The sequence below is a fragment of the Saccostrea echinata genome, unplaced genomic scaffold (assembly GCF_033153115.1).
Source record: "Saccostrea echinata isolate AGI-Se365-2 ecotype Australia unplaced genomic scaffold, CSIRO_AGI_Sech_v1 ptg000003l, whole genome shotgun sequence".
Classification (NCBI taxonomy): Eukaryota; Metazoa; Mollusca; class Bivalvia; order Ostreida; family Ostreidae; genus Saccostrea; species Saccostrea echinata.
In genome coordinates this window covers 13770088-13797375 of record NW_026889752.1, presented here as the reverse complement: position 1 = coordinate 13797375, position 27288 = coordinate 13770088, and the positions used below count along the sequence as shown (strand labels likewise).

Below are 27288 nucleotides of genomic sequence, written 5' to 3'. Positions count from 1 at the left end.
TTAATAATAAAATATTTTGGCTTTTTAAGGGGTTGTCATTTTAAATGATTAATTAAGCATCCCCATTCACTACAATTTCAAGTTTGTTCAAGTAATAATGGATTAGGTGGGACCCTAAAAAGGGTTGATAAATGTAATTTGACAAAGCCTTGTCATTCTGTAAGGAATGGTTAAAACAAATTTAAATCTACAATGTGAAGGGCTGCTTTTATGCAAGTATTGTCTTTTCAGGATCAGTAGTTCCTGAGGAGAATTTTCGAAACAGGTTTCATTATACATGTAGATAAATTGGTTTAAAGAGAGAGAGAGAAAAGCAGTGTAATTCACAAAAGCATTTTGGCCCCTGGGCCCTTTGTTTGATAATGGCGTAAACTTAAATGATTAGTCTTTATTACAGGACAGAGAACACAGGTGATCATTCTGTTCCTGTGCCGACAGAATATCCCCTTGGGGGCCCCTGAATTTGTCCGTAAGGAGGAGAATGCTTACTATTTTGACTTTAAGACTTCGTTGGCCTGCCGACCCCAACCTGTGGACTGCCTGGTCCAGGATCAGAGAGGAAATCAGTATGATTTATCTCCCTTGGCCAGGGCTGGCACTAACTGGCAGGTGCTGGATACAAGGCCACACTACTCAGATTTGACATATTACATCAATGTCTGTAGACCCATTAACACTATAGCAGGATCTACTTGTCCAGGTATGAACTGATCACAAAAAATGAACCAATTTAATGAAAGGATATGTAGTAACATTCATTATCTGTAACATGTAAGGGTTTATGATCAAAAAAATTATTGATTTGTGGATGTCAGAAACTTAGAATGCAAGGATCATGCATAAAACAAAAAAATGTAGCCCAACCACCATTCTCTAACTTGTTTTTTTTTTATTGTGAAATTTTTACTTAATATCTAGTCTAAATTTTGGAACAAATAATTTTTAAGAGAAAATGGCACAGAAAGAAATTTAAAAAATTCACTTGTTCAGATCAAGTTAGATTGATAATATGCATTTATTCTTGGGGCATTTAAGGCACTCCTTGTGTATTAGTCTGTTCATGGCTTATAGCCATGTACATTAGTTAAATGCATTTTTTGCGCACTGCAAGGGAAAGAAATATTAATATAACTTCATTACATCTGCCTATTCTGCCATGGATGAAACGATCTCCTGCAGATAGTTAACCTCCTTTATTTCAAGGTGAAAATGTGGTAAAAGGCTATAAACAAATAAACAATCATAAATTCACAATCATAAGAAATATTCAATCACACATCTCATATGTAAACACATACATACACTGTACATGTACTATCCTAAATAATAATGCAGGTTATCTGATATATTATCGATTTCATAACACAAATAAGTTTATGAGAAGCACATAAAAAAACTCACTAAACTGAATCAGAGATAATTGTGACACCAACATTAAACCGTAGAATAGAAAGTAAATGAATCTGTGGATATTTAGATAACAGTCAAGTATGTTTACTTTAGCGATAGTACAGACAATTAATATAATGACTTAATGACAATCAAGTTCATGCATTGACAAGTTACATGTTTTATGCATAAATTTAACGCGACTCAGTACAAAGTATCATGAAATGTAAATACATGTGTATGGCAATAATGGACCAAAACTGAAAGTACAATACATCAATACTACGATATAGGACATAATTATTTAATTAAATGTAGATACTTACACCGTGGGGAACCAAAACAGACGAGGAAAGTATAGGCATGCAGGCGCCAAAAGAAAATTGTGCATGATACAAAAGAGTTCCACAATTCATTATTACATTAACTCGTACCTACGACATTTGTAAAAAATAATGTTTCGCAAATAAAGATTCAAACAATTGACATGACACTGCCATTTATTATATCCAGTCAATAATTCAATGTTTTGTAGTACTTGATGACAGTATGTGTAAGAACTCTGCATTTCATTTCCGGAATTATTAATTATGCTTAGCATTTCCGACATTTTTTATTTTCATTTCCAACATTTATTTTTTTTTTTTCATTTCGGAACTTTTCCCTACTTCTTACACTTAGTCTAGTGGTCAAATGCAGACATAGAACAATTAGTAATTAAGACCTACATGTATTTTGTTAAATTGACCATATTCAACAACTATAAAACCTAAAACAAGATCAGGGAAATAGAAAAGGAGATTAGTTCACAACACTTACCTATGCCCAAATCTACATTTATTTAGTTTCTTTAAAAGCTAAGCAAACCTTAGTTGGATATCAATGATTTATTTCTTTAAAATTTTCATAAGGAAAGTCTTCTTCAATTATGTTTTCATCGCCAGAAATGTACTACTAAATTTCATAAATGTCTGAAATGAAAACTATGAAACGTCAGAAATGAAAATTGAATATTTAAAAAAATTCCGGAAATGAAATGCAGCCTCCAAGAAAGTATACTTTAAACCATGAATGAAAATAAAGGTTGGAATTCACAAATCGATTGCACAGGTGTCCAATTAGATAATTTTCAATGTAGATGGTTTACAGTTTGATATAAGTATGTTAAAGCAATCACGATCAAATATTCATTGTAAGCATGTTTGCTAAAAACATTTTAGATAAATTATCTTGTACACTTTATAAGGAGTTGGAGGTTTGTAATACACTGGATTAAAAAAACAACAACTGCTATGTAATTAAATGGATCTAAATGATATTGCACGACAATACAGGTGGTCCTGTAGGAGGGTGCCAGGTTTCTAAGTCTGGACGGGCTTACAACATGGGATATATCCAGTCCCAGCCTGTGGTGACAGGGAATGGCACATTGACACTGAGGTACGCAGGTGGTGACCGATGTCACAAGGGTCGACCAACAGAGTCCTCACGCAGCACCAGGATCAACTTCTTCTGCTCCCCATCAGAGGTCAGAGGTCATATGTGTCTCTTAGAAATGTATTCAGTTCAATAGATTTAAGGAGTAAATACTTCTAACAGAGTAATGTTTGTCAAAATTGAGGAATATAATTACCAATAAATGGGTATTGCATTCCTTGTCATTTCTTGCACATGTGTAAATGTGTTACTAAATATGACACTAATACCATTATTTCTCTGGCAGCATAGCCCTAGCTTTGAGGGGGAGACAGACACATGCGAGTACATCTTCAACTGGCAGACCCCTGCAGCTTGTCGCGTAAAGGTAATTTACCATACCGCTGATATGTTAATTATCTTGCATACAATTTCCATAAAGTATAACAATTGTGACTGTATAAACAATCAGAAACTTATTGTTTTTGACAGTACAGATCATCTCTTCATCTAATCATTACTGTTTTCAAGTTATAATATTTGAGAACTAGTGAAGGCATTTACTTTAAGTTTATGAAATAAATGTCTCATTAGTTTCTTAGCCCAGAAGCTGAAGTACACTCTGGTCAAACATCTGCCACTTTCTGTCCTATCCTCCAGGTCCACATTACCAAATTCATCCAAACTTAGAACAAAGCATTATTACATGACAGGGATATGATAAATAAATGTTTCCTATTCAAGGGGAAATCATTCAGGAATAATAGAGGAAAAGGGGGAAATGTACAGCAGCACTTTTGAAGATCCTAATAAACATTTTTTTTTTGTTAGGAAGATTGATACTTTAACCACAATCATAACATATTTTAGCATTTTTAAATCTTAGATTTTGTGATATGACCATCACGTAGTGGTTGAACTCTAATTTCAGACTTTCTTTTTTGTCCAGCCATGGGCATTTTTCTCATCTTTTTTGCCCTCAAATAAATGGAATATTATGATGAAGATCCTCATCAAGTATAAATTCAGTTGTCTCCCTTCCCCCAAGTAGTAAGGATGTGGCCACAAAAGTTTTTCTACAGTTTTGCAAAAAAATTTCATTAATACTGCAAATTATTATGAGAATAGCCAATTTGGCACATGGGGTTTGATGATGCCACACTCTAAATTTATGAAGGAGTAATATACATGTACATGCAGATGTAGTCTCAGATGAACTTTCTGCATTATTTTAAGGAGACCTTGAAGACCAAGGGACCTCATGTTTTATATACATGTACATGAACATGTATGTAATCTCATCTTACTGAAAGTTCCTAAAATGCATGTATCAGTCATAAAGCCAATAAAGTCATAAATAAAATAATAAAGACAAAGTGTACAATGCTGTAATTTCTTTTACTGAGATATTGTGTTCTGGTTTGACAGAGGATTGTTGGTGAGAACTGTTCAGTATCAGATTCCGTATATGGTTACACTTTTGACTTGAATGGCCTCAGGAAAACAAGTGGTAACTATGAAGTAAAGGCTGGAGAGTACATGTACGAACTGAATGTGTGTGGTCCACTGATAACGTCATCTAAGTGTACTGATTCTACCATAGCTTCCTGTCAGACAAAGCTGGCAGACAGCAGCTTCCATCGTGATGCAGGTAATATAAAGGTCAAAGGGGAGTTACCAGTTATAGTGACTTGTTATAAAGTACATGTAGAATACAAGCTGTATATATAGACTACAAGACAGGATAGAATACAAAATATATGTATTCTGCAGTATTAAGTATGGAATATGGATAGGGCCATGTATTTCACAATCGCACCATCAAGCATAGACTAAAGGGTCGATGGCACGATAATGCAATGGCACGATAATGATGAAGTGATGGTGTGATGATGATGAAGGGATGGTGCGATAGCGCAATGATGATGGTGCAACAATGCGATGAGGATGGTGTGATAGCATGATGGAGAAATAGTGTACATCACTTCATCGTACTATTGCACCATTGTCATTTACCCTTGCATCATAGCTATCGCACTATTGCTTCATCTTGCTATCGCATCATGGGCATCGCGCCATCATGTCATTGCCATCGCACCATCTCTTCATTGTCATCGCAGTATCAACCCAAACCTTGATGGTGCGATGAGGCGATAGTGAATTACATGGCCCTATCCAGATTCCATAATTGATTTAATGGCCATTACTTTTATTCACGAGCGAGAAATATCAGCGAATTTCGTGACTTTTTTTAATTGCCAATATTTCTAATCGTGAACCTATGTATTAATATAAAATGTTGTCATAATCGCGAAAAGTTAGTAGTTGCAGATGGATTCTTAACAAAAGAATCGCGAATAAAAGATGTCGCAAATAATAGTTGGTTTACAGTATATAGTACATCTATATATATATGTATTTATCAGGATCGTGAGTGGGTAAAGGGTGCCAACAAAAACTAGGTGATGGGATTTGTTTTAAGTTGTATGAATACATGCAGTTCATAAGATAAGTTATTGGCTGTAAATTGATGCTTCATTCCTTTAGGTCACAGCAGTAGTAGTTTGGTATACAACATTGGGGAGATAACTCTTACATACAATTCTGGACAACTTTGTCATGGCAAGTACAATCGTAGCACAGTGATAACATTTGTGTGTGATCAGTCAAAGTCTGGCCAGGAGGGACCCAGCTTTCTGAATGAAACAGAGGACTGTACCTACCAGTTTGTTTGGCCTACTTCTAAGGCCTGTACCCCATTTAAAGTGGGGGATTGTGGGGTGAGGGGACCGAACGGGGTGCAGTATGATCTGTCAAGCCTCTCCTTGAATGATGATAATTACCAGACAATAGACCACATGGCGAGGAAAAAGTACATCTTTAATGTGTGTCGTTCACTAATTCATCAGAGAGGTAGGATTTTATTTGTAAATAAAAACTGTTTTTTGTGTGTCTGTTAAATCAAAATGTTTGATCACTCTACATGTTAAGTGATGAATTCTATCTTTTTTGATGTGATGGTTTTCTTTTATACTGTTTTTGTCCTCAAGTTTAAGTTAAAAACTATTATCTAGTTTATTGTTATGATAAATTTGACATTGTAGGAGAGACCTGTCCTTTCAATTCTGCTGCCTGCATTGTTGACCTCAGTGAGAAAGATCCAAAGTAAGTTATACCAGATTTCAACCTGTTGACCATCTGAGTCACCCAAGCAACCTGTTGTTATTCATTTCAGTGTGCTGTTGTGCAAGTGTGCATTGACCAATATATTTGAATATTTTTTAATTGTTTATTGAAAGTCCGGATCCAATTTTAGCCATTTTTGGTACTGTACGTGTTACACAGATTAAGGGAAATGAGAATTAGAAATATCATAGTCATCATTTCATTGGACCTAAAAGTATAATGTTAAAACCACCAGACTGAATACAGCCTTCAAAATCTTTAACTCTGGACATCTAGTAGATACACTTATTTGTAGTCCTGATCATAAATGCTGTGAGTCCTCTTCTAAAAACTCATGTGCAACCATGTACCCATGTGCAAAATTTGGACCCAAGGTTGAGGTTAAGTTGATTATTATATCCTCTTCTTTATTACTTAAAGCAGACAAAGATTCTGCAATAAAAAAGTCCTGTAATATAACTGTGAAATACCTGTTCCTTGGGTTCAGAGTTCAGCTCTAGGATGAGGATAAATTGACATCATGATTATGAAAAAACAAGATACTTAAAAGGCTACTTTCTTTGTGAGGACCTATAACCAACAAACTGTACATGCAGTGTGCTTTATAATTTTTTTGCAATGAGCACTTCCATGATATTTTGAAATATTTGGATTGAGATCCACACTGGGTGAAGTTTAGTTGATTTCATGATGAGAGAAGCATGATACTTTGTTGACTGTTACACCACTTGCTCAGTAGATAATGATTCTTTACTTTGGAGTATCCAATATATAACGTAATATTTTTTCACATCATTAGGTAAAATTTTATGTTTTTTTAGGAAGAAATTCCACAACATAGGGGAGGTCAGTGAGGAGCAGGTTATGTTTTTGGACGGTCACTTACAGCTTGTGTACACAAATGGGGAGATGTGTCAGAGTGTCCCCTCCAAACACGTCTCCACCCGCATCCTACTCTACTGCAACAAGGACTCTATTGTATGTGACGTTATGGTTGAACTCTTTCTCCTTTAATGCTGTATAGTTCCGTTAAGCAATATAATAAATCTGTAACTTTCTTTGTTGACTAGGATACTTCACCTGCTGGACACTTTCAGGTGGGATGTGAACACAGGTTTGTGTGGCAGACAGTGGCAGCATGTCAGATGGAAGCTCCAGATGTTACTGGGGGAAACTGCACGGTCACCAACCCCAGATCCGGTAAGTATTAGGTTCAGATAAGATATTGTACAATTTCCACCAAAACTCTGCAATTATCCTTAATGAATTTGATTTAATTAGGACCCTGCAAGGATTTGTGGGTGCCCTATAGTAATCACTGTCTGTGTGTCAATCTTTCTGTCCATCTGTCATTCTTACGTCTACATATTTTCTGGGTTTTTTTCCTAATAATTTTTTTTTATGGTTGACCAGTTAAGTACAAATTTGGTATGTTGGTTAAATAGGCAGTAAGACATATTTTGATGCTAAGTTTGGTTCTCTGTGTCATCTGGTTTGGAGCTGGGGTGGTGGGGTAGATTCCTTAACTTTATACATGTATGAGAATGAATGGGCAAAGAGAGATAACTGCTGAGAATGTTCATATTGTAAATTATGAAAGCTGCAGTGAGTCACTTGGGATTAATTAACTTTCCTCTTGAAGAAAATCTAAAGCATTATCTTTATCTGTCACATTAAGATTAATTAACACCTCTGTCTGCAAAAGTTTGTTTTGAAGTTGAGATCAATTCTGAATGATGTTTACAGTCTCTGAAATGTTCATACTTTACCGGTATTTTGGTTAAAATAGGCAATGAGTTATGATTTTATTATGCCCCGCCATGAATATGGCCGGGGCATATAGTGTTTGTCATGTCCGTCTTACGTCCTTACGTCCTTCCGTCCTTCCGTCCTTCCATCTGTCCTTCCGTCACACTTTGCATTTAGCTCTGTTCAAAGCTCAGTTTCAAAGAAACTATCCAAGATATTTTTATCAAACTTCATATGCTGATAGATATTGATGAGAGCTATGCAACTGCATCAACTTTTTTTGACCTTGACCTTTCCTTTGACCTTGACCTCACTTTTCTTAAATTAGTGTTTAGCTCAGTTTTAAAGATACCATTCAAGATAGTGTTATCAAACTTCAAATGTTGATACATATTGACGAGAACTATTTAACTGCATCAACATGTTTTGACCTTGACCTTTCCTTTGACCTTGAACCCACTTTTCTTAAATTAGTGTTAGCTCAGTTTTAAAGGTACCATTCAAGGTAGTGTAATCAAACTTTATATGTTGATACATACTGATGTAAGCTTTTCAACTGCATCAACATTTTTTGACCTTGACCTTTCTTTTGACCTTGACCTCACTTTTCTTAAATTAGTGTTTAACTCAGGTTTAAAGATACCATTCAAAATAGTGTTATCAAACTTCAAATGCTGATACATACTGATGAGAACTATTCAACTGCATCAGCATGTATTGACCTTGACCTTTCCTTTGACCTTGACCTCACTTTTCTTAAATTAGTGTCAAACTTCATATGCTGATACATACTGATGAGAATTATTCAACTGCATCAATATTTTTTCACCTTGACCTTTCCTTTGACCTTGACCTCACTTTTTTTAAATTAGTGTTTAGCTCAGTTTTAAAGAAACCATTCATAATATTTTTATCAAACTTCATATGCGGATACATACTGATGTAACCTTTTCAGCTGCATCAACAATTTTTGACCTTGACCTTTCCTTTGACCTTGACCTCACTTTTCTTAAATTAGTGTCAAACTTCATATGCTGATACATACTGATGTAAGCTATTCAACTGCATCAATATTTTTTCACCTTGACCTTTCCTTTGACCTTGACCTCACTTTTCTCAATTTGTGTTAAAATATTGCATTACTAATATACCCTCGGCGGGGCATTCATGTCCTATGGACATATTTCTAGTTGAATTCTAAAAACAAGATATAAACAAAGATAGGTTATCTTTTTTATGATTGCTATTTCATTTTTATATTCTGCCTTATTTGAATTCAAGAATACTATTAATTTTAACAGGTAGTTGGATAATAACCTCATTCTATCATTGCTGAAAATGTTCTTAATGTACACTTAAAAGAAAAGGATGAGAGAGCAGTAAAATTAATCCCCTGGGATTTATTATCTTTTCTGCTGCAGAAAATTTAGAAGCTCATCTTTATCTCTCACTTTAAGATTAATTAACAACTTTGTCTGCAACTTGTGTTTATTTTGAAGTTAAGGTCAAGCCTGGGTGATATTTGCATTCACTGAAGGCTGGCATTTTATAAAATGTGTGCTTCATTCTTGTTTTAATATACATTTAATTGAGTTATTATAAGATATGATAATTTTTACTGCCTATTGTAAATACATGGATACTATTTACAGTTTGTTAGATATTTAGGAATTATCTTGAAATTTTATAAATACAGTTGCAATTGCTTGATGTTCTTCTTCATATATTTTTAAATTTTTGTAATCAAGTAAAATTCTTATTCAGCTTCACCCTTATATTTATACTCCTCGCCAGGGTCCTTGCTGACTGGTCAGTTAATTTCTAGTTGACATGTATTTAAAATTTGGCATAGCTTTTAGCCATTGACTGGTACACATTAATGAGTTTTCAGAAAAATATTTGAGTAAATTCCTGTTTGACTAATTAACAATGTTCATCTGAAAATTGGTTGAACATACTTTAATATAACTTACTTTTACTGGATCAAAGATCTGTGGATTAATGTTTTCATTTTAATCTCTGTATTCAAAATTCCCCAAATCTAGGTTTTGGTGGAAAATACCCTTTCTGTAGAAATTGAGAAAATCAGCCAGGGGTCTTGGGGCAAATCCAGACCCCCAACAGGTGCAGGCTGAGCCCTGCTTGGGAGCCCAATTGAATTTCAGCATTTTTATGACCATTTAGAGTGCATAAAATAGCAAAGTAAAACCATATTTCATGTCTTCTGAAAATTTTTACTTTAATAAATTTCTAGTTTTTATGAAGGAAAAAAAATATATTTGAGCTTTTTATTATAATTGTACTAAGGGGAATCTTTTATGCATCAAAAGGGGAAAATAGGATATTCAGGGGAAATTTTCTCATGGGGAAAAATATTGATATCAGTAGCAAACATTCCCTAGATTAATCCCTGATGCATTAACATTCAGATTTCATAAAAAGTAAGTTTGACATCAAAATAAGAGGAGTTCTTATTGTTTAATCCATATCTGCAAATTGACTAGGACCTGGAGTAAAGCATAGTACTCACACAAGAACAAGATATGACAAGCATTATATTATAAAGATTTTGGATATCAATAATATGGAATATAAGTATACTTATAAATATTTCCACCTTACCAACTGTTCTATTCTGCAGGGTATACTTTTGATTTGCACTCTCTCAAAGAAACGAAAGGCTACAATGTGTCAGACAGAGCAGACCACACATTTACCCTGAATGTTTGTCAGGCTGTCACTGGAACCAGGTGTAAAGATAAATCAGGTAGGAAGATTAAAATGCTTCATTCACTGTAGCAGGATTTAAATTAGCAATCGAGGTGAAAAGTTTAGCTTGAAACAGAACATAGCAACAGCAAAGCTGTCAATGTGACAGCAAACTGGTTTTCTTTTGTGTGAAAAAAGTACTGTACTGGTTTTTAATTCTTACATAAATTATTTAACTTTCTATTTTGAAAAGTTTAATATGAGGTGACTGACGTCCTGACAATATTAATGTACCGTATAAACATAAAAACATTTGCATAAAAATAACAAAGTTCAACAACTGGTATTTTCCACATAAATGATCAAAAATGAAAGTCTGAGTACCATGCATATGTCTGATAAATGTAGTTCACAATTGATATGTGAAATAAAAACATATCCTGAAAACTGTAGGAGGAGTTATCCAGATTAAATGATGTACCATATAAACAATTAACTAAGTTCAACAACTGGTGTATCAAAAATAAAAATCCAAGACCACACTAAATTTTGAGTCCTCTCAGCATCTTCAGAAACACATCCCTTTCAAACCATATATTTTGACTGCACACCATTTTATTAAATGTAGTTCACTGTTTTCTTTGAAATTTTGAAAGTTAAGACTCAGCTCTGAAATCTTGACACGCTTGATACTACAATATTTTCTATAGTCCTGCTGATGTCAAGATATCAAAGTCTAGCTGTATTATTTAATAAGTAATAAAAGGGATATGTTCTTTTTATACATTTATACTATGTGTATAACTGTTGTAGGTGCTTGCCAAGAGGAAACTAGAGGACAGTTGAGATCATTTAATGCTGGAAATGCTAATGCTAAGTTACAGTATGATGATGGAATTCTGTTCCTGAATTACACAGGGGGAGATAAATGTCACCAAGATCAATTTGAGCGGAATGTTATTATCAGTTTTATTTGTTCGCTGGGTGCTGGTCGGGGCCACCCAGAATTCATTGCAGAAACTGATGATTGTACCTATCAGTTTGTGTGGCACACTGAGCTAGCTTGTGAGGAACAGGTAATTTCTTATTTCTGAAACAGATTTTCCAACCAGCATTTAAGATTTGCCAATTTGTGTGTGTGTGTGTGTGTGTGTGTGTGTGTTTTGCACTGTCATACCTTAGGCAACAAAATTGTAGGTATGGGGTTAGATACTGATGAAAACAAAAAATACAATATCATACTGATCTTTATGAAACAGTGTATCATTTATGATTCAGAACAGTATTATGAATTGAAATAATCTTCAAGTTGACAGCATTTCACCATGCATGTGAGTTAAGGCTATGTATAAGCCTTTCCATGCAAGTGAGCTAATATAAACGTATGAGAGGTATATTTATTATTCAGAGAAAGTTTTTATTTATTTTTTTATACTATTTATTACCCACAATATGTTATAGTCAGTACACATTATGACGTCATATCATGATGTTTGTTCTTACCTACAGGGGTTAATAATACAAATCAACAAAACAGCTTCGGCGCAAGGGATTATCCTACTTAATTTGACATAAAAATTGTATAATGTGTAGAAGAATATTCTGTAGATTAATAAAACTGCTGCACAGATCCTTGGTATTTTCTCATTTGATCTGAATTTGAGGAAACATATACCATGCTGTACATTTTTACCCTTATTCAACTTAAAACTTTACAAATAGTAATGAAACAACCAAGCTGTTGATATTTATGCAACAATACCAACAATCCCTGGAATATTTTGCTTCTTAATATACCTTAATTGTTTCAGTTAGATAAAATAATGCTTGCCCTTGTGCCAAAGCTTTTTTGTTGATTTCCTTTATAATCTTGTGTAGTACCTGTAAAGAACAATGACATCATAATGTGTACTGGCTGTATCATGTCATACCAAGTATGTAATAGACAATAGTTTTAACTTCTTCTGTATAATAAGTATAGTCCTAAGGCATTTTAATTAGTTTATTTGCATAGAAATGCCTACACCTAGCCTTAACTCTTTTGCACAATATCAAATTGAATGTAAAGTGTAATAATCGTGATTGTAATAATGAAAAGTACTGTAATTGTTAACATCAAGATAGCCAGGATACAGTTGTAAATATTCTATATTCAACAGTGGCATATTTGAAGGAGGGGAGGATTGTGAACCCTTTCCTTCCCAAAATTAATAGCATTATCCATTTTTTTTTCTTGGTAAATCTTTTAATATTAATTTTATAAAAAAGTAATCCCTTTGGAACCAATAAAAACCTAAATTCTGTTTTACAGGTAAGGTGCTCTGTAGAAAAGGATGGTTACACGGTAGATCTGGCTCCCTTGATAAAGAAATCCGGCCATCATCTGGCTGTGTCCACAACCAGACGAGGATCTACCACTAACGGTACATTCTACATCAATATCTGTCGCCCTCTTAATCCTATATATGGAAAGCTCTGTCCCCCTGGAGCTAGTGCATGCTGGGATAGAGTAGGAAAGTCACCCATTGTAAGTGTATTCACAGTAAATTGTGTAACATTACAGCTGTTTTCTCTGTGAGGATCTACATTGCAGCTTTGTATTGTTTATTGGCACTGTTTGAATCTTTGTCTGCTTTATATTGAATCTGGATTTACCAGTGGAGGCAGATAGAAAACTTAATATGTGTCTTATGTTTTGCAGAGTCTAGGTAAAGCAAGGAGCAGGCCTCAACTGGATCCAGTCACTAATAAGATTTACCTTCTATATGACCATGGATCTAAGTGTCCAACAAATGCCTCTACAAGTATTACCACAAAAATCATCTTCAATTGTCGGCCAGGACCATCTGCTGTAATTCATATATAGTAATTTAAGGATGTAATGATACTGCTAAAGCGTGTCATGATATGTATCATGATACACTGGAACAGTATCACAATACGTATTGCGATATTTCACCTTTACCTTCAACTCCCTGCCATGTCTTACAGACGCAGGTGAGTTAAGGATAGGTAAAGACATTTCTATGCAAATAATTTAATTAAAATGCCTAAGGACTATATCTATTATACAGAGAAAGTTAAAACTTATTGTCTAATACATACTTGGTACCCACAACATGAGATAGCCAGTACACATTATGACGTCATATTATGACGTCATTGTTCTTTACTACACAAGATTATAATGGATATCAACAAAAATGCTTCGGCGCAAGGGCATGCTCTATTTTACTATTTTTATTTTTTTTTGAAAAAGTGCTTTGACACCAGAAAAGAAAGTCAGCAATGAATACTTAGAAATATGTGAATATACTCTACATTATTTTGTTCAACTCACATTTGTCACTTTGTATATGTATGTATTATTCTTGTTAATTCGTTTTATGTCATGACTGTATGCCGACATGGTAATTGTCAATAAAGTGAATTGAATTATTATTATTTTATTTAACTGAAACAAGGTATATTTAGAAGCAAAATATCCCAATGTTTGCTGGTATTGCTGCACAAATATCAACATCTAAGCTGTATAATTTCTATTTCTAGGGTTTTAACTTGAATAAGGGTAAAAATGTACAGTCCAGTATAAGTTTCCTCAAATTCCGATCAAATGAGAAAATGCCTAGGATTTGTGCAGCAGTTTTATTAATCTATAGAATATTCTTCTTAGCATTAGACAATTTTTATGTAGAAATAAATAGGGTAATCCCTTGCGCCGAAGCTGTTTTTTTTATGTGTTTTATTACCTCAAGTAGGTAAGATCAGTGACGTCATTATGTGACGTCATAATGTGTACTGGCTATAACATATCTTGGGTACTACGTATGCATAAGAAAATAAATCAACACTTTCTCTGAATAATAAATATACCTTTTGTGCTTTTTTTATTAGCTCATTTGCATAGAAACGCCTATACATAGCCTTAACTCACATGCGTATAATGGTCATTATACAAAGAAAGTAAAAATGTAACAATGTTTACGATTAAGGTCTGAAGACATATTCTTCAAACCTCTTGTTTTGTATCTCTTTGTAATATACAACAAATTAATTATAATTTTCATTGTCTTGTGATTTCTAAACTGTTTTTAAAATGTTTTCAGTGAATAGAGACACAAAAAAATTGTGTTATTGCCAATACTAGTGATTTCCAAAAGGGTTGTGTAGTAAACAACATCCTCTGGTATCTTGCACAAGTACCTTAATTTTTTGTGAGGATCGAATCTTTTTAAAGCAGCAATACTTTAATGACAAATTCTTGGGAAAAATTATCTATTATTGAGGAACATGTCGTATGACCTTAATATGATATAAATACTATTTCAATAATCTTAATTTAACTCTGATCATTGTAATCTTTAGACTGTACTTTGTATTTAAGGGTGTGCCAAAGTTGGAGTATGTAAATGGTTGTCAGTATATATTTGAGTGGGACACCAATGTTGTTTGTGAGAGAAATAAGACTGATGTTCCTAAAAGGAATTGTGTTTATATGGACCCCATCACCAGGGCAACATATAGTCTGTCAGGCCTCAAAACTGATCAACCAATTCAGGTGAAATTCTACCTCACTGCTCAACTTATAGGATTTAAAGTTTAAATTTGAATAAGCAGTTAAGTTACCTGATAAAATTTTTCTATGAAATTCATCAGAAGTTATGGATATTTGATTGCACCCTTTTATACTGAATATGGTTGTAAGAAGTGATACACTATTCTTTATATTCAGTTTCAAGTTGTCTGTTATTTTTTATATAAAATAAAAAGATTATGCTCTGTTAAAATGCTCAAAAAAGTTATTATCTCTAGATTCTGAAGTTAAAGGAATTGTATCTGCAAGCCAGTGCCTTTAACAAATCTTGAAAATGTAACACGCTTTAATATTAACTTACAGCAGCTGTAGTTTATCATTTCAGGGATGTGTATACTCTATTCTTTCTTTTAGCTGACCAGGAATGGTGTGAAATACTTGATAAATCTCTGTGAAGGTTTTGGTCCCAATTATCCTGGTTGTGAAGATTCCTCCATTTGTCGCTGGAATGGGGTCAAAGGTCATGGTTATGGCAACGTCACTACTGGTCAGTTCATCACCAGTGAGGAACAGCTGAAACTGGTCTACAAGAATGGAGAGGATTGTCAAGGTGATCTGGAAGTACTGGCTTCATACTCCTTTTGACCTAAATGGAACTCCATTCAATATCTTAAACATTCTCTCCTAGCATAATGTAACATTACATGCTTTTGTTTTTTGGTCTGAATTTTTTTCATCCAATTTCTAGGGGTGGTCACTGTTCATAGAAAATAACATTCTCTCCAAAACAGACCTTTTTATCTAATTTTCACAACAACACTGTATAAGAAGTCAAGCCATGATAAAAAATTATTTAAGGAAATATAGATGATATCCCTGCAGTATCCAAGACCAGGGCTCATCACATTTCATCTGAATGTTGACATCTAACAAATCTTGTAATGGCCTTAGATAGTGAAGTTCATGAAATCTACATTCTGGGTTAAGAACAAGCTTGGAAGTCAATGGGCAGTTAAAGTCACTGTTGTGTATAACAGAGGATAAGATGAGATTTTTGTCCCCCGCTTTCACTGAAAGTGGGGGATATTAATTTGGGTCTGTCTGTCCGTCCGTCCGTATTTTTGTCTGTCTGTTACACTTTCGTTTCCGCGCGATATCTCGAGAACCCTTTGAGCTTTCGCAATGAAATTTTGCATAGCAACTCCCTATCGCCTAAAGAAGAACTGTATTGATTTTGAGGTCAAAAGGTCGAAGGTCAAGGTCATAACTTCATAAATTCTGTCTGTTTTAACACTTTCGTTTCTGCGCGATATCTCGCGAATTCTTTGAGCTTTTGTAATGAAATTTTACATGACAACTCCCTGTGGCCTAAGGAAGACCTCTATAGATTTTGAGGTCAAAGGTCAAAGTTCAAGGTCATAAATTCATAAATTCCGTCTGTGTGTAACACTTTTGTTTCCGGGCCATATCTCAAGAAGCTTTTGAGCTTTTGCAATGAAATTTTATACCATAACTCCCTATAGGCTCGAAGTGTCCCACCCCTAGACAGAAAATGATAAATGTCCTATGGACCCGGTTTAACGATATAGAATGCGTTTCGTGTATTGTCAATGTAGCAGAAGAAAATACGGGAGATAACTCTAACTCAGTTCATTTACTATGGAAAATCCCGAGAGTTCCGAATGTCAACATGGTGTGTAAATTTGAAACGAGTAAAAAACGTTGGTGAAAAAGTGTTGAATTCTTCCATAATATGGATTAAATTTTTAGATGAAAGGTATTTACAGTCTCAAAAAGGTTTGTTATGATTAAGTTGACTGTTATTTTCAATGCAACTTTATTAATTTTCTCCAAAATCGTTTCGGAGCGATTCTGCAATTTTCTGCTACATTACGGGTATATGGGGGGCATTCTAACTGTGGTGAGGGTCATCCCGAGACACAGTTAGATTATTCTAACTATGCACCCCGTTTTTAATTTTATTTATTTATTGTATTAAAAGTCGCTTGGCACTATTTTTAGCACAAGGGCATGTGGAGTGTTATTACATATAATACAGGTTGTCGGCGGACTTTATATTCTGATTACATATATTAGAACTGTTTAGTAAAGGCTAAATTAGACACCATGTATTGATTAAAATTTTGACAATATCTAACGTGAAAATAAACATTAGAAGTGACTTGATGTTTGCATTTAATGTGGAGTATATTCAAGTGCCTCTGTGGTCTAGTGGTCTGATGTTCGCTTAACAAGCAAGAGGCACCTGGTTCAATCTCCGGACGATTCTCTCTTTTTTTTTAAATGTTTTTTTTTCTTCTCTTTTTTTGGATTTACTAAATAATACTACTCAACATGTGAAATGAAAAAGTTATGATGTCTGGCATGTACAAACTCATAAAATCATTATTACAGTGTGATAAATATTCTGTATATATTATTAAAAAAGAATCTTCTATGTACATGATGTACACATATTAAAGAATAAGCAATCAAATCTTTATATCCATATTGGCTTTTTTTAAATTTGCTTCAATATACATGTATACATTTAATAATTCTACAAATACAGAGGGGCAGTGTGACCCCCCCCCCCCCCCCCCCCCCCGAACTGCGCATGCTCTTCTTTTTTCCCTAAGCAGGGGACACAAATTCTCTGATTTAGCTTGTTGGTTTTTTTTTGTATACAGGTAACAGTGAGGGAGTCATTAACTTTGAGTGTGAGTTATACACCTACCCAGGATCTCCCACTATCACAGTAAGAACTTTTTGTTGTTTATAGACTTAGTGTTTATTAGTTAACCAATTGGTAATTTATTAGAGAAAAATACTTTATTAAAAAAGCAAAGCAAAGTCCCACAAGTTTTTTTTCCCTCAATATACACCCATCCAAGTGCTACATGACTTTTGCATATATTTTGTGTCAGTTGAAATGGTCTGACTGTATTTCCAAGTTAAACTTTGATCTTCAATTGTGGCCCCATCCTAACCCCAGGGGCCATGATTTGGACAAACTTGTCACTTAAAATGGTCTTACTGTATTTCCATGTAAAACTTGATCTACTGTTGTGGCCCCACCCAACTCCCGGGGGCCATGATTTGGACAAACTTGAATCTACACTACCTTGAAAAGAAGATTTTAAGGATTTTTCTATGTTAAACTATGATCTTCTATTGTGGCCCCACCCTAACCCCTGGGAGTCATGGTTGGAATAAATTTGAATGTATATGTTCATTAAAAAAGCTTTCGCACACGTTTCATCTTTTGGTCAAGTGGTTCCTTTTTTTAAGACAGTCCCACACTATTTTTGTCTATTCTTAATTATTTCCTCTTGAAAGTGCCCTTCATATGAACAAACTTGAATTCCCTTCACCCAAGGATGCTTTATGGCAAGCTTGGTAGAGGTTCAGAAGAAGAAGTCAAAAATGTGAACAGTTAACAGAAGGACAGAGAACGGACAGGACAATAAGAAAAGAGCATACTAATTGAGCATATTAGAAACCTAACAAGGAAATATCTAAATGTCAAGACATCAAATGATACAAATGCATCCAAAATACATGTATTTATTCAAATTTGACTGAAGAATGATAAATGTGCATATTACTGTACATGTAACTGATAAGCAAGAATGTATATGATAAGGTTGGTAAAAAAGGATATAATAACAAGGTATGGTTGACAATATAAGTAATTGATAATTTGAACTTTTTTTTGTCAGTTCACCAGTGAGTGCCAGGGAACATTTCGTTGGGGTACTAGGGCTGTGTGCCCAACCATAGCTGACCAGTGTACTCTGGCCCAAAATGGACATGTATATGATCTTAGTGTGTTGTCACGACAACAGGGAAGCTGGAATTTAACAGATGCACAAGGAAACACGTGAGTACCGTAATTTTTGGGGTATATGTCGATGGGGTATATAGGTTGAAAGGCTCATTTTCAGCCGTAATTTTTAAAAAATCCTTAGATAGGACGAATTTGGAAGATAGGAAGAGGCTTTGTTTATCGATTTTCTAGAGATTCTTACGTAGATACAACTGTACTATGTATCAGAACATGTATACCTCTTTAATATAACCCGTGATATTAACGTATTGAGAAAATAAACTGGTATTTTTATGAGTGCAGCATTTTAATAGTGTTTATACAAACATAGTTAAAACTTCCTTGAATTGTGATATAACGTGTTTTCTCCAACTTGCCTGTTCAATGCCGTCGTAGTTTGACTCTTGTTAAACACAAAAATACGGTAGTATACAACAGCTATAATTAGAGTAATACCCGAAATCAAACAATAATCATTTCCATTTTAGAACATCGTGGACACATTCCTTAATTCCGACATTAAAAATCTATTAGAAGCCAATCTTTGTATAATTCAGTGTACCATTTGGGATATAAAACAAAATAGTTATGACTAGAATAAATTTAGGAATTTACTGGCAAAAATTTATTTCACGCATTTTACATTTAAATAAATGTCACAAGACGATGAAAAAATATTTAGGTATACTATTTCAATTAATCATTACAAATAAATGTAAAAAAAAAAAGATTACAATTGCGATTGTGAAAACTCTTCCGTATTTTAAACTTTGATACGGTTGCGGTTTTATTTTTAGTAAACGATTGCGACTTCCAACTTCACAAGATGGACACAGCATGTTGTAAATATACTTTGAGACATTATTTACTAGATGATATATTAATTTTTTTTGTACATCAACAGATATTTAATGGAACTTATTTTGTAAGAAATCAATGGAATAAATATTTAATTCTTTATTGTGTATTTTTTTCTCGGTAAAATAATTTTAAAAAATACGAAAATGGCACAGATTTGCTTTGAAATTGACGTAAATTTTACTGTTTTGGGGGCATTTCTCGTAAACTTGAGCCTTAGATAGGTCGACTTATTAGATAGGACGACCCCAGCGGTTCTGAGAAAAAAAAAGTATCACCCTATCTTCTAAAACTTACGGTATATTCAGAAATCAGAATTCTGAGTGGTCATTGATAAATTTACACCTGTATTATGAAATCATAGCTTACATATACATTCATGATCTGTTGATAAAAATAAATCACATGAATGAATCAGTGTTCACAACAGAAATAATTCCATAATAAGCTTCAATTTTTATTTTATGTCTAGTTTGTAGGAACTGCTGTATGAGAAGTTAGGAAGAATCTTGTTTTGTGTTGTGATTTTCTTCCTATTGTTATACCAGGTAGTTAATATATCATTACTTTACATAGTTACTGGATAAACATCTGTCAGGGTGTTCACAATGGACCAGATGCTGGGAGATGCTCAGACAAGTCGGCAGCATGTCGCCGTACACCAGATGGCAGGGTGGACAGTATAGGAATGGTTACATCACAGAGTCTTGTTATGGGAGGTATAGTGACTTGTTTCAATTCTGTAAATTGCCTTATGTGTCAGTTTCAATGATTTCATTACTGTCAATATATTTCCCAGTGTGCAACAACAAGACTAGCTGATGCCCAGATAATAGGACTGACAAGATACTAGGTCAATACTTGCAATATTGGTGAATTAGTGAAGTATTTTTAGCTCACCTGAGCCGAAGGCTCAAGTGAGCTTTTCTGATCACATTTTGTCTGTAGTCCGTCTGTCTGTCCGTCTGTCCATCTGTAAACTTTTCACATTTTCGACTTCTTCTCCAAAACCACTGGGCCAAATTCAACCAAACTTGCCACAAAGTACCCTTGGGTAAAGGGGATTCAAGTTTGTTCAAATGAAGGGCCACGCCTTCTTCCAAGGGGGAGATAATTAAGAATTCGTGAAAAATTAATGGCATCATTAAAAAATCTTCTTCTCAAGAACCACTGTGCTTGAAAATATGAAACTTATGTGGAAGCATCCTCAGGTAGTGTAGATTCAAGATTGTTCAAATCATGACCCCTGAGGGTCAGGTGGGGCCACAATGGGCGATCAAAGTTTTACATAGGAATATATAGGAAAAATCTTTAAAAATCTTCTTCTCAAGAACAGCAAAGCCATGATTGGTCATATTTATATGGAAGCATCCTCAGATAGTGTAGATTAAAGTTTGGTCAAATCATGACCCCCAGGGGTCGGGTGGGGCCACAATGGGCGATCAAGGTTTTACATAGGAATATATAGGAAAAATCTTTAAAAATCTTCTTCTCAAGAACAGCAAAGCCATGATTGGTCATATTTACATGGAAGCATCCTCAGATAGTGTAGATTCAAGTTTGTTCAAATCATGACCCCCAGGGGTCGGTTGGGGCCACAATGGGCGATCAAAGTTTTACATAGGAATATATAGGAAAAATCTTTAAAAATCTTCTTCTCAAGAACAGCAAAGCCATGATTGGTCATATTTACATGGAAGCATCCTCAGGTAGTGTAGATTCAAGTTTGTTCAAATCATGACCCCCGGGGGTCAGGTGGGGCCACAATGGGCAATCAAAGTTTTACATAGGAATATATAGGAAAAATCTTTAAAAATCTTCTTCTCAAGAACAGCAAAGCCATGATTGGTCATATTTACCTGGAAGCATCCTCAGATAGTGTACATTCAAATTTGTTCAACTCATGACCCCCGGGGGTCGGGTGGGGCCACAATGGGTGATCAAAGTTTTACATAGGAATATATAGGAAAAATCTTTAAAAATCTTCTTCTCAAGAACAGCAAAGCCATGATTGGTCATATTTAAATGGAAGCATCCTCAGATAATGTAGATTCAAATTTGTTCAATTCAAAACTCCCCTCCTCCCCCCCCCCCCCCCCCCCCCCCCCCCCCCCCCCGAACCACTTTTATATTTAAACTTTTCAACCTTTCAAGACTGAACTGATTTCTGCTTTTTCCTAGCCATAGTGCTCAGGTGAGCAATGTGGCCCCTGGGCCTCTTGTTATATTTATTTAATTCATATTAAAATAAGCATAAAAATGTGTTTTACATGTCTTTTTCTTTGGCTTGTGGGTTTCTGTAAGTATTAAAACATTTCTAGAATTTTCAGGAATTTTGTGTCTCTGTACACATTGGGTTTAACCCTCAGTTAGTTTACAAAAGACACAAAAGTACTCATAGACTGTTAAAGAAGTTGGAAAAAACAAGTCAACATATTTTTGAATAAAAGATCTGAATACATTTGTATGTATTCACTGTTGTACTGTATCTGATTCAGACTACGCAGTACAGTTAAGGTGACAAATGAAAATATTGGCGAATTTTTTATATAGAAAATACATTCTTTACAAGGATGGGCGATTCTTTTTAGGACTTTACTATTATCAGACAAATGTAATGTGGTTGAAAACTACATGTTGGGGACGATTAGATTTCTTACCTAGACTTGTGACGTAATGTGGCAGTCACGTGATTTTAGCAAATATACCTGCAGTATTGAGGTCATCTATAAATTCCAATATTGCAAGGGCATAACCACGTTGAAAATCTAAGTTTAATTTATAATTATTTTCAGCACTCTTTGTAGTTTGTGAAAAGTGCTGCGAACCTATATAGATTCTACTATATGACTGCTAAAATTACGTTTGTTAGACCGTATGCTGAATATTTTGCTGGTCAAGTACATTAAATATAGATATAATTAATTCATTTGCAAGATTTCATCAGGTTTGCAGCACTTTTCAAATATCTTCATACCTCTTGAGTTTATGTGTAAAAGCTTGTCATAATCCATTGAGGGTATGCCCTTGCAATATATTGATTTATTACGACCCTTCTGTTACCCTTCAATGAATCTGCATACAAACATACGGCAGTATCGCTTGTCTAGGAAATGTACGGGAAGTATATGATTAAAATCATAAAATATACATCGCATCCAAGTTAATAGCATCTTATATATCTGCAAATATATTTTATTTACTTACAAAATACATTTTTCATTGTATAAAATATAACTTGATCCGCCTCTCACTGCATACAAACTGCGTCAAATTTTGCGATATGACGTCACATTGACAAGTGCATTGCGATCAGTGAATTGTTTATATATTGCTCTGTGGGATTAAACCAACGACAAAAATACATGCAATAGTAAGTATTGATGTAGTTTAAAGTTATCCAACAGTTTAAAATAGCAAATCATTTCATTTTGTGGTAATTTGAAGAACATATACATTTGTGTGATGTCATAGTAAGCATTTCCCGTAAAAATTAGGCCCCGCCTCCTTACTGCAGCCTTAACTGTGCTGCGTAGTTATTATTCAGTCTTGACTGGGCTAGTGCTTAAATGAGGTATTTGTGCACACTGATTTCCAAAGAGAGATGGATATATTTTGTCATTTCTAGTCATTTCAATATGTGTTTTATTCATTCTTGACAGATGATGGGAAAACACTAAAACTTGAATATTCAAGTGATGATTTGGCATGTGCCAATAAACACAGACGGAGTGATAACCTGAAGACGAGAACTGTCATACAGTTTGAGTGTGGTAATTCTGTAGGAGGACCAGTTTACATTCCCAGGTAGACAACAGTTTTACAAATTTAAATAACTTATGACTAAGACCAACATTTAATTCTGCTTGCAACTTTTTATTTTACATTATATTGAAAATGGTTTTAATCTTTTTAAAAGAAAATTATTCTGCAGCAATGATTTTCAATTTTAAATGTATTTGAATGAAAATGTTAATAATCTAAATTATTAAATCATTTAGATTATTAACGTTTTCGTTCAAATACACATAAAATTGAAAATCAGTGGCTGCAAAATAATTTTTCTCAAATTAGCATGGGATGTTTTGAAATGTTGTTTTGAAATATAATAACCGTAGTTCAGTCGGTAGAGCACTCGCTCTGTGATTGGAAGGTCGTGAGTTAGAATCTTGGCTGCGACTGACCTAAGTCGATAAAAAATAGGTAGCATCTGTTCCTTCGCCATGTGCTCGGCACTTTGAAGTGAAAGTTGCGAGTCCTTCGGACTCCTTCGGCAGGTGTTGGCATGATAAAGATTCCTCACTGCTCAATGGCCCTGAGTGCCGAGTAAAGGTCAAAATTTGAAGCCCTTCACCGATATATGGTGACTTCTCTATATGAGTGAAAAGTTCTCGAATGGGATGTAAAACAACAAAAAATCAATCAATCATGAAATATAATTATTAATTATTTGAAACAATATTTGAATTGAAATACAAAGTTTTGACAATATTTATATATATTTCCATTTCTATTTGTTTTCTCTGTGATAACTCTTTGAAAGTTAGGAGAGTTGATTTCTTGATCATTCTAACGGAATGCAAATTTTGCCAAGCGAAAGGTCACGAGCTAAGAAGGCCTAATATGCATGTAATTCTCGTGCGGCTGTCTTTGTGTTTGATGTCAGTGGGCGGGGTCTATTGAAATTGACATGTGAGGCCTCGTGTAATTTAAATCTATAAGTCTACATTTTTAAAATCTAAATTTACAATTTTATTTCAAAATGAAATGGAAATATAAGGAATCACTGTCTAGTTAGTAGAGTATGCCAGGGACATCGATAGTTGGAAACGTGGGATAATTTATGCATAATGGGCAAATTATCCCACGTTTCCAACTATCGTTGATGTCAACGATAGTTGGAAATGTGGGATAATTTATGCATAACGGGCTTCGCTCGTTATGCAAATTATCCCATGTTTCCAACTATCGTTGATGCCCTGGCATACTCTACTAACTAGACAGTGATTCCTTAAGTAAATGCATGCATATATTGTACATTTACTTCTATTTTGTATTTTTTTAAAATTCATATCGTTTTAGACAAACCAATGTCCGTGAGTGTGTATTTGAGTTCAAGTGGAAGTCCATTGTTGCCTGCCAAGTGGAGAGGTAAGGAATCGTATCAGTAAGCATACTGTACAATCATATAAAGCACTCTTTACTGTACAACCATATAAAGCACTCTTTACTGTACAGTCATATAAAGCACTATTTACTGTACAATCATATAAAGCACTCTTTACTGTACAATCATATAAAACACTCTTTACTGTACAACCATATAAAACACTTTTTACTGTACAATCATATAAAGCACTCTTTACTGTACAACCATATAAAGCACTCTTTACTGTACAACCATATAAAGCACTCTTTACTGTACAATCATAGAAAGCACTCTTTACTGTACAACCATATAAAACACTTTTTACTGTACAACCATAGAAAGCACTCTTTACTGTACAACCATATAAAGCACTCTTTACTGTACAACCATAGAAAGCACTCTTTACTGTACAATCATATAAAGCACTCTTTACTGTACAACCATATAAAGCACTCTTTACTGTACAACCATATAAAGCACTCTTTACTGTACAACCATATAAAGCACTCCTTACTGTACAATCATATAAAGCACTCTTTACTGTACAACCATATAAAACACTTTTTACTGTACAACCATAGAAAGCACTCTTTACTGTACAACCATATAAAGCACTCTTTACTGTACAACCATAGAAAGCACTCTTTACTGTACAATCATATAAAGCACTCTTTACTGTACAACCATATAAAACACTTTTTACTGTACAACCATAGAAAGCACTCTTTACTGTACAACCATATAAAGCACTCTTTACTGTACAATCATATAAAGCACTCTTTACTGTACAGTCATATAAAGCACTCTTTACTGTACAGTCATATAAAGCACTCTTTACTGTACAGTCATATAAAGCACTCTTTACTGTACAATCATATAAAGCACTCTTTACTGTACAACCATATAAAACACTCTTTACTGTACAACCATATAAAGCACTCTTTACTGTACAACCATATAAAGCACTCTTTACTGTACAACCATAGAAAGCACTCTTTACTGTACAACCATATAAAGCACTCTTTACTGTACAATCATATAAAGCACTCTTTACTGTACAACCATATAAAACACTCTTTATTCAGGAGGAGCTAATTGCACAATGCAGTCTGCTTGTGAAAATGTCATTCTCGCATATAATTGTATTATTAAAGATTAAAGTAAACAAAAACCAGAATTTGTGAAAATTTTGTCTTGCTTATAAGTGCAATAATACTATCTCGCAAAAATGTGTTGTGAAAATATGGTGATTTAAGTTGGTGATGGAAGCTGTCAAACAAAGTATCACTCCAATGATTGTTAGAAGATAAATGAAAATGAATAATTTTTTTAATTAATACTTGTATACGTCAATCTGTAATTAATTCCCCCCCCCCCCCCCCCAAAAAAAAAGAATAACTCTGAATTTCTTGAATTTTTCCCCCACAGAAATTCTTGAATATTGCTATGAATTTTAAATAAAAAAATGGAATGAAAAATGATTGGTTTTGATTATAGACACAGTGTCCAGGAAGACAGAGGCAAAATAATGGATCCTAAATCAGGTTCAATAATAAATATCACCAAGTTGTATGGGTAAGTTGTGTGTTTTAAATCTGTAGCATAGAGGTCAATTTTTTTTCTTATTAAAATGCAATATGCCTTCTAAATAAACTAAGATTGTGTACGGTTCTTATTCATGTTTGGAATGAACAGTGAAACTCTGTGTATTTTAAAGCCTATGGATTCTGACTGATATTTACAGACATTATTTGATGATTTTTTTCCTCCCTTCAGTCAGTTATGGAAGTGCATTTCCTAGTGTTTTACTCAATGGAAATTGTCACTGGTGATAAGTAATTGATGTTTGTGACATTCAGCTTTTATGAATTTGAAAATGATCACCTGTATTGTCCACCCAGTGTTACTTATCTTTACATATTTCTCTTCATATTTATTGCTCATTTAATAATTAATTTATGGTAAATAAAAAGATAACCCCCCCCCCCCCCCCCCCCCCCAAAAAAAAAATCAACAAAGCATACAACTTGATTAGTAGAAGTTGTGAAATTTCCACAGTTTAATAAAAAAAAAATTCAGTCACAATTTTTTCTTTTTACCAGATTACACTCTGTGTCCGGTGTTTCTGCAGATTACGAGATTGACTTGTCTGGAGAGAGAACTTCCTGTTCTGGCAAGACAGTTGTCTGTAGGTTACACAGATCCCAGGCCACTAAGACACCTGTAGGACTTGCAACAGGCTGGCAATTTTATGTTGAAGGTAGGGCAGAAGTTTTATATTGAAAGTTAGGGCAAGAGTTTTATATTGAAGGAAGGCAGGTGACAGTTTTATATTAAAGGGAGGGTAGCAGTTTATATCTAAGGGAGAGTGACAATTTTATATTGAAGGTAGGGCGAGAGTTTTATATTGATCAGGTAGGATGAAGGTTTATATTAAAGGTAGGGCAAGAGTTTATATTGAAAGTAGGA

The 27288-nt window shown here is 34.3% G+C and overlaps 1 protein-coding gene across 2 annotated transcripts in view; it reads left to right on the top strand.

Moving 5' to 3' along the window:
- LOC133178602 (cation-independent mannose-6-phosphate receptor-like) overlaps nucleotides 1–27288 on the top strand; it is a 79271-nt gene that overhangs the window by 41002 nt on the left and 10981 nt on the right. For both annotated transcript variants that reach the window (XM_061313334.1, XM_061313333.1), the window contains exons 18-38: nucleotides 398–700; nucleotides 2724–2917; nucleotides 3113–3193; nucleotides 4234–4456; nucleotides 5353–5718; nucleotides 5910–5970; nucleotides 6813–6969; nucleotides 7062–7191; nucleotides 10382–10507; nucleotides 11263–11525; nucleotides 12761–12976; nucleotides 13151–13300; nucleotides 14834–15007; nucleotides 15398–15593; nucleotides 17674–17741; nucleotides 18706–18866; nucleotides 20247–20389; nucleotides 23333–23477; nucleotides 24753–24821; nucleotides 26317–26394; nucleotides 26922–27079. In XM_061313334.1, coding sequence (XP_061169318.1) covers nucleotides 398–700; nucleotides 2724–2917; nucleotides 3113–3193; nucleotides 4234–4456; nucleotides 5353–5718; nucleotides 5910–5970; nucleotides 6813–6969; nucleotides 7062–7191; nucleotides 10382–10507; nucleotides 11263–11525; nucleotides 12761–12976; nucleotides 13151–13300; nucleotides 14834–15007; nucleotides 15398–15593; nucleotides 17674–17741; nucleotides 18706–18866; nucleotides 20247–20389; nucleotides 23333–23477; nucleotides 24753–24821; nucleotides 26317–26394; nucleotides 26922–27079 — 3462 coding nt within the window. The remainder of the gene's footprint in view (nucleotides 1–397; nucleotides 701–2723; nucleotides 2918–3112; nucleotides 3194–4233; nucleotides 4457–5352; nucleotides 5719–5909; nucleotides 5971–6812; nucleotides 6970–7061; nucleotides 7192–10381; nucleotides 10508–11262; nucleotides 11526–12760; nucleotides 12977–13150; nucleotides 13301–14833; nucleotides 15008–15397; nucleotides 15594–17673; nucleotides 17742–18705; nucleotides 18867–20246; nucleotides 20390–23332; nucleotides 23478–24752; nucleotides 24822–26316; nucleotides 26395–26921; nucleotides 27080–27288) is intronic.